The sequence below is a fragment of the Thamnophis sirtalis genome, unplaced genomic scaffold (genome assembly GCF_051295495.1).
Source record: "Thamnophis sirtalis isolate CommonGarterSnake01/CBP01778 unplaced genomic scaffold, rThaSir2_p1.2 scaffold_7, whole genome shotgun sequence".
In the NCBI taxonomy this organism is placed as follows: Eukaryota; Metazoa; Chordata; class Lepidosauria; order Squamata; family Natricidae; genus Thamnophis; species Thamnophis sirtalis.
Genome location: NW_028261387.1, coordinates 71,673,680 through 71,687,472, shown reverse-complemented (window position 1 = coordinate 71,687,472; position 13,793 = coordinate 71,673,680). Strand labels below are relative to the sequence as shown.

The 13,793-nt window shown below is 48.9% G+C and overlaps 1 protein-coding gene across 1 annotated transcript in view; it reads right to left on the bottom strand.

Annotated features, from left to right (window-relative positions):
• Positions 1–13,793, bottom strand: part of PLCG1 (phospholipase C gamma 1) — a 135,099-nt gene that overhangs the window by 31,623 nt on the left and 89,683 nt on the right. Inside the window, exons 11-14 of the mRNA XM_087720377.1 lie at positions 12,779–12,864; positions 11,606–11,726; positions 8,426–8,594; positions 701–823 (exon numbers count right to left, since the gene is read on the bottom strand). Of these exons, the coding sequence (XP_087576503.1) occupies positions 701–823; positions 8,426–8,594; positions 11,606–11,726; positions 12,779–12,864 (499 nt within the window). The remainder of the gene's footprint in view (positions 1–700; positions 824–8,425; positions 8,595–11,605; positions 11,727–12,778; positions 12,865–13,793) is intronic.

The window sequence follows — 13,793 nt, the reverse complement described above, 5'->3', positions numbered from 1 at the left end:
GCCAATAGTTCGGCAGTTTGACTCTCACTGGCTCAAGGTTGACTCAGCCTTCCATCTTTCCAAGATCAGTAAAATGAGGACCCAAATTGTTGGGGGCAATATGCTGACTAAATGCTATTGCTATATTAAAGGTGCAGGAGTCAAAAGTAGGGGACTGTGAGTTTCAGTCCTGTCTTACTGGGCGATCTTGGGCCAGCGACTCACAGCCTAGAAGGAAGCACTTGGTAACCCATTTCAGACAAAGGATGCCAAGAAAGCTGCAAGCAGCCAGTCAGAAATCAAAACTGATTTGAAGTCACAACAATAATATAAATAATTTTAAAAATCCAATATATTTAATTAAATATTAAATTAAAGCAGGAGTTAATATTTTTTTCCAGGCCATAGATATGGAACAGCATGCTATTGATCCACTGTCCAAAAGTTAAGTGCAGCCTTGTCTGCCACATATATTTTTTTACAATTTTTAACACTGGTGACTCTGGAGACTATATGCAAAGATTTCAGAAGACCTAGTCCTTGAAAGGTTACGCACTCTGTATTAAAATTATAAAGTAAATTGTAACCAGGCTTGGCAATTTCTGGGGAACTGAGGTCCAGATTAGGAGGGTTGTATATACGGCCCTAGAACAACAGTTTATGTAAAATTGTACAAATCAGTCAGCTCCAAGTAACAGTAAACTAATACAAAGACACCTACATGGTTGATTGGGTCTTCCAGATACAGAATTCCATTCTTTATTGAGTTGCTGATGTCATTCTCCGAATACACTGCAGATGATGGTACTTCTTCATAAGCACTACCCTCAGCCAGTTTCTTGTGCTACAGCAAGAAATATAAATGTCAAGTGATTTTAGCAACATAGTAAAAATCTAGATTGGAATTAGGAGAGGGCATGTACTCCACTGCAAAATTAACTATACTCTTTTGTGATCCTATAAAGTGTCTCAGTGGTTAAGATGCTGAGCTTGTCGATCAGAAAGTTTGGTGGTTCGAATCCCTAGCACCGCTTAATGGAGTGAGCTCCCGTTACATGCCCCAGCTTCTGCCAAACTAGCAGTTCAACAGCATGTAAAAATGCAAGTAGAAAAATAGGAACTACCTTTGGTGGGAAGGTAACAGTGTTCTTTGCACCTTCGGATTTAGTCATGCCGGCCACATGATCACGGAGACGTCTTTGGACAGGGCTGGCTCTTCGGCTTTGAAATGGAGATGAGCACCACCCCCTACAGTTGGCAACGGCTAGCACATATGTGCGAGGGGAACCTTTACCTTTACCTAAAGTCATTTGTATTTCCCACCTGAGCCAAGTTCTTTCTGATTTAGACATTTTTTTCCTGGTGTCAAGTCAATCTCTCAATTCAGCCACTGGGGTAACTTTGAATCTACCCCTTCATAGGAAGGTAGCTTCACATTTCCCTCTTACAAATCACGTCTTTTTAAGATTCTGGGCAAATGTTCACTTAGGTGAACCAACAATGCAGAGAGGATGGCGGTCCCTGTTATTTCTGAGCTCTCTTATTAGACAGCTGCCAAGAAGAACTGATTGGCTTCTGCTATTTCTTAGCATTTTGAAGCTTGTAATTAGGGTGAACATTTCTACTTGAATCAGTCCCCATTTGAGAGATTGATCAGTGGAAATAGCAGCAGTATAGAAATGCTCTTAGAGCTGCCTGCTTTTTCATAGCAAATACATATGAAATTTCTCCAACAAAAAATAATATATGCTGTAAGGCAATGAAAACTTCCCTGATAAATATTGAATAGGAAAAAAAATGAAGTGGCTTTTGGAAGGCCTTATGAAGTAAAAGATGGGAATGTAAAGATGGAAAAGTAAAATGTGGGAATGCTGAAGACCTAAAATTAGCAACATGTTTCCAGGTTGAAAAGTGGGTACTACGTTTCATTTTAGTGTAACTACAAGGCATGCACAATTATAAAAATGTTGTTCTCTAAGAGACTTTTTCCTGAGAGTCATAATATTTAATTTCTGTTTGGATTTTCTGATGCACTTGGTAGAATTTCTCCTGTATATTTAAAAGATTTAGTTAAGTAGCAGTCCCAATAACTTGAAAGCCCCAAGTTAAAGGTTGGCTTAAGAAATAAAAACTAAGGGAGCCATTATTTTTAGATTTCACTCGCTATGCAGGAAGCATTATTATAAAAGGTTGTGTTGTGTTTCTTTTTTGAATAGGGTTATTCTAATAAGAGAGTTATACATTTGTCATATTCACCTAAATAATCATTAAAATGCAATACTGATTGATGTATAGAGCAGTTTTGTAGGTCTCATCTACATCACAAAATGTCTACTGCAAAGCCAAGATTTATAGCATCCCTCTTCTTGCAGGTTAATAATTGTTTGGATCCTAAAGACCAGGTATTCTGAAATAAGTTGCAGTAATTTGTATGGGAAAGACCGTTGGCTTACCTGAACGGTCGTTCTCGGGGCACTGCGAAGAGAGCCCAAATGCTGGGTTAACACAGCCTATCTGCCCTTGGACTGAGTGATGATTTTCTTGACCACGCCTCCCTTTGCCTGCACATGCTCAATTCGAAAACGAAGGAACCGTCCTGTAATCAATTACAGTCAATACAGCCACATCGTTCAAATACGAACACCCGGGTGGGTTTGGGCTCTCTTCGCAGTGCCCCGAGAACGACCGTTCAGGTAAGCCAACGGTCTTTCTCCAGTGCACTGCTCAGAGAGCCCAAATGCTGGGACATGCCCAAGCTATTGAGTCCCAGGGTGGGGAAGCGCCGAAGCCTCTGGCATTTCAGCCACTCTTTGTAATACTCTTCTGCCAAAGGAGGCTTCGGCTGAGGCAAAGGTGTCAATCTTATAGTTTCTAATAAAGGCCGTGGGGGAAGCCCAGGTGGCCGCTCTACAAATGTCTAGGATAGAGGCCTGGGTTGCCCAGGCTGCAGACGTTGCAGCGCTCCTGGTGGAGTGAGCGGTGATTCTTCTCAGAGCCGTCTTGCCCTGGTGCTCATATGCCAGTTTGATGCAAGCACGTAGCCAACGTCCCACAGTGTGAGAGGAGACCTTGCGGCCCAGGGACGCAGGGAGGAAGGAGACAAAGAAAGCCTCTGACCGGCGGTAGTCCTTTGTTCTCTTTACATACGTGCGCACGGCCCGTCTCACGTCCAGCTTGTGCCACTCACGCTCCTTAGGGTGAGAAGGATGGGGACAGAAGTTGGGCAAAATAAGTTCTTGAGTCCTGTGAAACAGGGAGTTAATTTTCGGAGCAAATGACGGATCAAGTCTCAATATTACTCTGTCCGGGTGAACTACGCACAAATCCTCCCTGACAGAGAGCGCAGCAAGCTCGGCTACCCTGCGAGCGGATGTAATGGCCACCAGGAAAGCGGTTTTGATGGTGAGGTAGCGCAGACTGGTCTTTTTCAAAGGCTCAAATGGGGCTTTGGTCAGGGCCTTAAGCACAAATGGAAGATCCCATGACGGATACCGGTGAACAGTTGGAGGGCTGATGTTCGCTGCTCCCTTGAGAAAGCTCTTGATCTGGGGAAGCTGACTCAGCGAGCGAGAGGAGCCCTTTGCCAGGATGGTAGACAACGCTGCAACCTGGCGTCTGAGGGTGCTGACTGCAAGGCCCTTATCCAGACCCTCTTGCAAAAAGTCTAGGGTCTGGGGGATCGAGGCTGAGGAGGCCTCTATGTTCCTAGTCTTGCACCATTGTGAGAAGGCGGCCCAGGTGGCATCGTAGATTCTAGTCGTAGAGGGCTTCCTGGACGCTTGGATTGTTCGAATGACCTGGTCAGAGAATTTTTGCTTCCTCAGGAGCTCCCCTTCAAGTGCCAAACGGCTAGCTGCAGCCACTGGGGCTCCGGATGGGTGATGGCCCCCTGGCTGAGGGCAATCTTGTCCCGGGGGATTCTCCAAGGTCTTTGAACTGAGAGGCTGACCAGGTCTGCGTACCAGGGCCTTCTGGGCCAGGAGGGAGCCACCAGAATGAGGTCTGCCTTTTCGGTCAGGAGCTTGTTCACCACTTGAGGGATGAGCGGAAGTGGAGGGAAGGCATACAGAAGTCCCTGAGGCCACGCTGACCTCAGAGCATTTGTTCCCTCCGCCTGGGGCGAGTGGTAGCGACTGAAGAAGCGTGGGAGCTGTGTGTTGTTGTGTGTGGCAAACAGGTCTACCTGTGGCTTGCCGAACCTCCTCACGATCTGCTGGAACAGGTCCGGGTGCAGGCGCCACTCCGAGTGGTCGATGCGTTGGCGGCTCAGCCAGTCTGCTTCCCGGTTGCTTACGCCGGAGATGTGATCTGCACTGAGAGAAGCCAGATGACGTTCTGCCCACCTGCCCAGCGCTTCTGCCTCGAGCATGAGGGCCTTTGATCGAGTGCCCCCTTGCCGGTTTATGTGCGCTTTTGTCGCCACATTGTCTGTCATCAACAGTACATGAGCCCCTCTTACTAGAGATGCGAACTTTCTCAGCGCTAGGCGAGCTGCCCTCAGTTCCAGCCAATTGATGCTGTGGGCGGCCTCCCTCTGAGTCCATCGGCCTTGGGCTAGGTGGCCCTGACAGTGGGCGCCCCACCCCAGGAGGCTGGCATCCGTGGTGACAACTAGTCTCTCCGGCTCCTTGAACAGGCAGCCCTTCCTGACTGCCTTGGACCTCCACCATGCCAGAGACCGGATCACTTTTCGTGGGAGCCGAACCCGCCTGAGTGAGTTGCTGTTCCTGGCCCTCTGCACTGGCAGCAGAAACCACTGCAGCTCCCTGGCGTGAAGGCGAGCCCAGGGAACCACCCCCAGGCACGAGATCATTATCCCTAGGAGCTGGGACAGCTGAATGATGGGTACCGACCTGGCAAGGCTGCAGTGCTTCACTCTGCGTCTCAGGTTCGACAGCCGGTCTGGCGAAAGAAATACCTGGCAGGAGGTGGAGTTGATGACCACACCCAGGTGCTGTATACAGGTGGATGGTCGGAACTGGCTCTTCTCCATGTTGACAGAGAAGCCATGGTACTGCAGGGTCTGCACAGTTAGAGAAACATCGCGGTGTGCCTGCTTGGTGGTGAGAGAGTGAATGATTATGTCGTCTAAATAACATTCCAGACGAACCGGATGGTTGCGGAGATGAGCCGCTAGCACTGCCAGAATTTTGGTGAATGTTCTGGGCGCAGATGATAGCCCGAAGGGAAGAGCCCTGTACTGGAAATGCTTCCCTTCCGCGTAGAACCTCAGGAACCGCCTGTGGGCCACATGGATGGGGACATGCAGGTAGGCCTCTTTGAGATCTATTGATGTCAATAGGTCCCCCTCCCTCACACAGCCCAGGATGGAGTGGAGTGACTGCATCTTGAACCTCTTGTAAGCCAGATGCTGATTTAGGCTCTTGAGGTCCAAGATGGCCCTCCACCCCCCTGAACTTTTGGGCACTAGGAAGAGGATCGAATAGAAGCCCCTCCCCTGCTGATCCCTGGGGACTGGCTCTATCGCCTCTATCTCTAGGAGATGGCAGATTTCTGCCCTCATGCGTTCCCTCTTTTCTGGGTTCCTGGGGGTAGGACAGCGGATAAACTTTCTTTGGGGAAAGGATAGGAAGTCCAGGAGAAGGCCCTTGCGAATGGTGTTGAGGACCCACTTGTCCGATGTTATCTCCTCCCACCTGTCGGCATACAGCCGTAGCCGACCCCCGATGGGGGGATCCCTGTGACCGTCACTTTCCCTTACGAAAGGGCCGGGATCCACCACTGTTGTTTCCTCCTCCTCGGAATGGTCTCCGAAAGGAAGACTGGGATTGGTTGGCACGAGCCCCGAAGGATCTGTCTTGGTGCCTATCCCCCCCTGCCTGAAAGGGCCTCTGATAGGAGGAAGGGTGAGAAGATTGCCCTGTTTCCTGGCTCCTGTAGGGTCTCTTACGAAAGGACCCCGCCCCTTTCCGGTCACCCCTTTTAAAGGTTGCCGGAAGGATCTTGCGTTTGTCCTTGGTTTCGGTGACAAACTTGTCCAGGGCCTCTCCAAACAGAAAGCCCCCTTTAAATGGGGCCGATGCCAGCTTCCATTTAGCCTTCATTTCGGCCTGCCAGTGCCTGAGCCATAGGAGGCGGCGGGAGGTGATATTGGAAGCTAGAGCTCTGGAAGAGAATTTTGCTGCTGTCAAGGTGGCATCCGCCGAATACTCGACAGCGGTAATAATCTTGGTTAGCTCATGGCGCCACCTAGATCTCCTGGGCGGGGGTCTGGACCTGAGTTGGCGCAGCCAGAATAGGGTGGCCCTAATAAAAAAGGAGGCAGAGGTGGATGCCTTGATGGCCCAGGCAGACGCCATGTGTGTTTTCTGACATGCCTTTTCTGACCTCTTATCTTCTGCCTTAAGTCCCTCTAGGAGCTCAGCTGGCAGGTTGGAATTGGAAGTTAGAGACACGACTGGGGCATCTACTTCTGGGAATTTGAGGATTTCCTCCATTTTATCTTCTACTGCATATAGAGTTCTATCCCCCCCACTGGGGTTGGTCAGGGTGCCTGGCTGTAGCCACTGGCGCTGTACCGCGTCCATAAATAGGTCTGGCACAGGAATAACCTCGGGGGTTTCTACTGTCTCTTTGAACAACCCATGCTTAAGATCCTTGGAAGTGGAAGCCTGAGAGGCCTCAGGTCTGGAAGTGGGGCCTAACTCTGTGGCCGTCATGGCTTTGTGCAAGATAGACTTGAATAATGACGGTTGAAACAGGCCAGAGAATTTTGGCTTGTCAGGGGTGGGGTTTTCGTCTTCAGAAAGGGCGAAAATCTCCCCTTCTTCCTGCTCAGAACTTGATAACCCAGAGTGAGAGGGGCTTGAAGATGGGGAGGAGGATACAGGCTCCTTAGAGGTGGAGGCCCTAGGTTTGCGTTTCTCCTTTGGGGCCTTGCCCTTGCTAGAGCCCTTGCGCTTAATGCCTTCAGCTATCCCTTGGGAGATGGCTAAGGCAATTACCTCCCTCATTTCATCCGAGAGAGCAGAACTTTTCCCCCTTTTTTTCTTTTGCTTACTGGGCCTGCGCTGGCTAGGCCTGCCTGAGCTGGATCCACCCTTCCCAAGGGGGGAATTCTGGACAGAATCTCGTTCCTCTCCGATGGAGGAGCTAGGGGAGTCGGGGTACCCCCAAGATGCTTCAGGAGATGGATCCCTGGATGCATAGTTATCCCCAGACAAGAATTCACTGTCCCCGGGGGATTGGGCCTCACGATCAGGGGAAGCTGACTCCCTGCTGCGACGGTCTGGGCTAGGTTCTGGCTGAAGGGGCCTTGAAACCTCCCTGGGATCCACTGTGGCTCTTGGATAAGACCTTTCAAGTGAGCCTTTGTGCCCTTTGCCTTTATTTACAGAGGGATCCAGCTTGCAGCGCTTGCTGGAGGGCCCCACCTGATCCCCTAAGGCCTCCCTGCATTCCTCAGCCATTTCAGGTCCCCACGAGGCCTGGGAGATAGCTGGAGCTGGGATGGGCACGCGCTGGCCTTTGCAGTCCAAAAGCGCTGGCAGAATCTCCAGGAGGGAAGGGCCGCCTTGGGGTCGGATTTCCTTCCTCCCACCGCCCTCGGTTCCCCGAGACTTAGCTTATTTTCCGGAGGGAGAGGCTAGCTGGCTTCCCAGGCTAGTCTCCAGCCTCCCCGCGGCGTTCTGCAGTCGTTGAGGGCTCGCTGAAGCTCCGTTGGCTGGCTGGGCTCTTCTTGCTGCCTTGTTCCTAGCACGCTCTGAGCTCTGCCGCTCTGCCCGGTGAGTCGGCGCGATCCAAAATGGCGGGGGGTGCGCACGCAGCCGCTTCCCGCTCTTTCCAGCCCTGAAGGTGTGCGAAGGCTCCAGCCGTCGCTGCTGTTGCCGGACAAAATGGAGCAGGCGAGGGAATCCTAGCAATCCGGCTCACCTGCTTTAGAGCCTTCTCAGAGCCTTGCTGGACTTTTCCTCCCCCTGGGACGCCCCTGTTCCAACAGGGAACTTGGTTTATCCCACTAACTGCTCCCTTGCTAGCCAGCCCCCGCTGTGCAAGCCTTTTCAACCCCCTGCAGTGCTTGCAATTAGCAACAGCAGGGAAAAACCGGCAGCCCTTCTCTTAAAGCGACGGAAGCCTCACTGGAGGCAAATAGACAGACCTGATGTAGAAGCGTGATTTCCTCTATCTGAGAATTTAAACGTGGTCCAAATTGGGAAACTTTTTCCAGCCTTTCTGCTCTTAGACTGGAGCTCTCCCAAAACAGCCCTAACTCGGGCGGACTGAGTTTTCGACTTGAGCATGTGCAGGCAAAGGGAGGCGTGGTCAAGAAAATCATCACTCAGTCCAAGGGCAGATAGGCTGTGTTAACCCAGCATTTGGGCTCTCTGAGCAGTGCACTGGAGAAGGTGTGGGAGGTTAAGAAACATCAATGCCTATGTCACCTTTTACATAGACCCCATTCACAAAGGCTACAAAAAGTCCTTACCTTTATGAGAATCTTCCTCTTGAGCTGGTTTGGAGATGGCAGACCATCAGCAGAGATATCTACCGGTTTGGTTAGCAGCATGTCTCCAAAGACCTTCTTAAAGTTCTGAGCCATATTCCTCTGCTGAGCAATGCTGCAATGGTCTTCAATGGATAGGATAACAGGATAACTTAAAAGAAACAAAATCATTAAGAATAATTCCAGGTGTTGGTTGTCACCTCTAAAGCCTTCAATGATCTGGGGTCAGGTTAGTTGGAGGACTGTCTTTTCCCAGGTACATCTACCGCACTCACCAGAGCAGAGAGGCAAGGTATTGTTCTGACCTAGGCTTCCCCAAAAGCATGAGGCAGAGTCCTGGTCCCAACAAAACCTCTTTCAATAAACAAATGGGAATTCCTCTCATTCACATTCAGCAAGGCCTGACAAACAGTCTTTTAAATGAATATTTATGACTACAGACCTTATCTATCTTGGAAAGCTGCCATGTAAATATTTTCCAAATGAGGTGCTGTTCAAGGAAAGTAGATTGTAGATTGTAGATTGTAGAAGTTTATTAATATGCCGCCCTTTTCCCTGGGGGGGACTCAGGGCGGCTCACAACCCAAGGGGGAGGGGGAGACAAACTTTTAACATACAAGACAATACATAATTAAAAAACACAACATTCATACCATTCGGGCGGGTTACAGTCTTAGCCCCAGGCCTGACGGGATAGCCAGATTCTGAGGGCTGTGCGGAAGGTCTGGAGGGTGGTGAGGGTACGAATCTCCACGGGGAGATCGTTCCATAGGGTCGGAGCTGCCACCGAGAAGGCTCTCCTCCGCGTAGTTGCCAGTCGGCATTGACCGACAGATGGAACTCGGAGGAGGCCTAATCGATGAGATCTAATAGGTCGCGTGGAGGTAATTGGCAGTAGGCGATCTCTCAAGTACCCAGATTCACTACCATGTAGGGCTTTATGGGTGACAAGTAGCACCTTGAAGCGCACCCGGAGATCGACAGGTAGCCAGTGCAGCTCGCGGAAGATAGGTGTTATGTGGGTGAAGCGAGGTGCACCCACAATCGCTCGCGCGGCCGCATTCTGGACTAGCTGAAGTCGCCGAATACTCTTCAAGGGCAGCCCCATGTAGAGCACATTGCAGTACTCCAGCCTAGAGGTCACAAGGGCACGAGTGACTGTTGTGAGAGCCTCCCGGTTCAGGTAGGGGCGCAACTGGTGCACCAGGCGAACCTGGGCAAATGCCCCCCTGGTCACAGCTGACAAATGGTGTTCAAAAGTCAGCTGTGGGTCCAGGAGGACTCCCAAGTTGCGGACCCTGTCTGAGGGGTATAATGTTTGACCCCCCAGCCTGAGAGGTGGAATACTTGCCGAATTGGTGGGAGGGAAACACAACAGCCACTCGGTCTTATCTGGGTTGAGCACGAGTTTGTTAGCCCTCATCCAGTCCCTAACAGCTTCAAGTCCCTGGCTCATCACGTCCACCGCTTCATTGAGTTGGCACGGGGCGGACAGATACAACTGAGTATCGTCCGCATACTGATGGTATTTTATCCCGTGCCGCCGAATGATCTCGCCCAGCGGTTTCATGTAGATGTTGAAAAGTAGGGGGGACAAGACCGAACCCTGCGGCACCCCATATGTTAGGGGCCTAGGGGTCGATCTCTGCCCTCCAACTAACACTGACTGTGACCTGTCCGAGAGGTAAGAGGAGAACCACTGCAAAACAGTGCCTCCCACCCCCACCTCCCGCAGTCGTCGCAGAAGGATACCATGGTCGATGGTATCGAAAGCCGCTGAGAGGTCAAGGAGAACCAGGATGGAGGCATGGCCTCCGTCCCTGGCTCTCCAGAGGTCATCGGTCAATGCGACCAAAGCGGTTTCTGTGCTGTAGCCAGGCCTGAAGCCGGACTGGAATGGGTCAAGATAGCTAGCTTCCTCCAAGGACCGCTGGAGCTGAAAGGCCACCACCTTCTCAACAACCTTCCCCACAAAGGGGAGGTTGGAGACTGGACGATAATTGTTAAGAACGGCTGGATCCAAGGATGGTTTCTACAGGAGGGGTCTCACCACCACCGCTTTAAGTGCGGGGGGAAAGACCCCCTCCCGAAGGGAGGCGGTAACAACCGCCTGGATCCAGCCCTGGGCACTCAGTCTCTGAGATTCATTGGCAGATTTTCACACTCCTGAAACAACTCTAATGACTGAACGAATGAATGATTTCCTGCAAAAGCCCACTCCCCCTTTGCTCCTCTTTTATTTCCTATGGGAGGGGCCAATCACCTTTGTTAGGTAAGCTCCCCGTTGGGAGAGCGAGTACATTCAGAGAAGCATTGTGAGAATTGTGTTGGAGAACACACAAACCAGCATACAGAGACACTGCAGTTTAACTAGGCTTTTACTTTCGTGGAAATAGCGGTATCAGAGTCCATCAAACAGTCCAAGTCATACACAGATAAGACAGTCAGTCATCAATGTCTTTCAGTTAAGGGATAATCCAAATAACATAGTCCATAATCATACAAACAGTCTGGTACTCAAAGTTTGCTAGCAGTTGCAAAACTTACAATAGCTCATGGCACTTTCTAACAGCCAGCTTCCAAAACAGAGCAGATCAGCCCAACATCTAACAAACAGAGAGCTAACAGTCATTCTGTCTCCCTCTTATGGCCGATTGAGGAAAACAGCAACCAATCACATTTTACAGCATGGTTTAAAGAAACAGGTACAGCTTATATATTGCCAACCCAACCGTTAGAATTATATTCCTAGCAACCTTCCACCTGTGACTTTACTCCCAAGTCGACTCTGATTTCTGAGTTGTTATTTTCTTCTGGCAGCTCTGCACATGTGCACACTGGGAACTGGCTCTGCCTCACTGCTGTCTAGCTCCATAGACACCCAATCACTGCCAGACAGCCTCGGCCCCATCTCTGCCTCCAATGCAGAGCCCTTGTCTGAGCCTTCCCCAACCTCTTCACTGTCTGACTCTGCTGCCAGCTCTGCTGGTGGGCCACAACAGGTATGTTACAGGGCTATTCTCTTAAGGAGATCCATCTAGTGTACGGGTGTCAAACTCACAGTATCACGTTGCCGGCTGGTGGCCTTTAGGGCTCAAGTGTCTAAGCTAGGAAAAGGCAAATTTCCAAAGAACGTGATTTTACAACTGACGTTTTACTTACTCAGAAGTTACAAAAGCATGCTCCTTGATGGTGGTAAGGACATCAGAAAACTTAATTTTTGTAGTTAATGTGTGTCCATGATAAATCACAGGCATCCCATCAGGACCATCCCAGCAATCAACTGAAAAAAGATAGCCAGTGTAACTGAAAGTTCATCAATACAAGTTAACACTGGGATTAATTGTTTTAGATAAAATCAAGCTGCATCCAAAAACAAATATAAATAGTTGTTTGTCACCTAACAATCCAGGTAGAACAAGTTTCAATGAAAATGTTTTCCTTATTTCTGTGGAGTGAAAGTAATACCACAAAGGGAGACATTTTAAAACAGATTTGGGAAAGTAACCTACAATGCATTGATAATACCCATAGTTCCATGGGATTAAAGGAGCACCTTTCATTTCAAGGTCACAAGCAAATCCTCCTGCAGAGGTCTCTCATCAAAGAACTCTGGGCAAGGTTTATATATGTATATTTGAAACTGCCTTTATTTTTGACTATCTATTTAGCTCAGGGGTGTCAAACTCGATTTCACTGAGGGCTGCATCAGAGTTGTGTTTGACCTTGGGTGGCTGGACTAGACGTGGCCAGCTTGACATCACACATCAAGGCTTCGTTTTCAGCCGCAACAACCACCTGCAACCCTCTCCAAGCAAAAAAGGAGCTTGGGGAAGCCATGTGCAGCCTGTCCGCGCTCTGTTTTTGGCTGCAACCTCCCTGGGCTCCATTTTCACTGGCAGGAGGTTGCAGGTGGCTGTTATGGTCAAATACGCAGCCTGGGAGAGCCGCACACAGCTCTCCTGAGTTCCATTTTTGCTGGCAGAGGCACCGCAGACCAGTCCTTCGCTGTTTCCAGGGCAGCTTCGTGGGCAAGATCTAAGCACCCCAAGGGCCAGTTCCAGCCCGAGGGCCTTAAGTGTGACACCCCTGATCTAGTTCAATATAATCAATTTTAACTTGTAGGATCTCATAAAATCCCAGGTAGACACTTTCATATCTCTTGCAATCTGATCCTTTTATCTGGATATTCAGTGTGTAGAGTGTACACTCCACTATACACTTGATCTAGACCATCCCTCATGTACAATTTATTTTACGTTCAATATGAGATCAATCTTTCCTGATCCTTACTAGGCAGATGAGGAAAGAAAATGGGAAGAGACCAGCACTCACGTTCAATACAGCGGCATCCCATGCGCAGGCAACGAGCATAGGCTTCCAAGGAAGACTCACTTGAGAACTGATCTCCTGTCAAGTATCTATGATGAAGGGGCAGTTATGGACATAAAAGCAAGTTGGGTTGGATTATCACAACATCAAAAAGACAAAGCAGTAGCTAAAATGCAACAGAGAATTTATCAGCACCTTTTTCATGTATACTATCCAATCAGATTTCTCTCCGTCAACTGCTCAAAGATTCCCCTCCACTGTATACAGGTAGTCCCCAACTTACAACAGTTCATTTAGTAACTGCTCAAAGTTACAACAGCACAGAAAAGAGTGACTTATGATCATTTTTCACACTTATAACCATTGCAGCATTCCATTCGTTACGTGGTTTATATTCGGATGCTTGACAACTGATTCACATTTATGATGATTGCATTGTCCCAGGGTCATCTTTTGAGACCTTCTGACAAGCAAATTCAATGGGAAACTAGATTCACTTAACGGCAGTGTTACTAATGTAACAACTATAGGGATTCATTTAACAAATGTGGCAAGAAAAGTCATAAAATGGGGCAAGACTCACTTAACAAATTTCTCACTTAGCAACATATATTTTGGGCTCAATTGTGGTCGTAAGTTGAGGACTACCTGCACTAGGGTAACATTAGATGCTTATATTCATCCCAGCCCCAGTGTGCTGCAATCCAAAATTTCCTCTTCCTTCAAAAAGTTTGAAATAACACAATGAGGTATCTTTAGGTAATTATGCAAATCAGGATTCTCTTCACTAGAGATCCCTAAATTACTGAGTCCTGTGTTGACCTGTTGCTATTAATGGAAAACAAAACTCAACAGGCAACTCATGATTTGGAGAGATACGTACGACAGTGTAATTCCAAGAATTGCACTGTTATCCCAGAAGGTGCTTTTCAGACAGTTTTGCACACAATTAAAGGTCTCTTCTCAAAGCAAATTACAAACAGGAGAAAATTATTAGCAAGAGAAACCAATTTTTCCA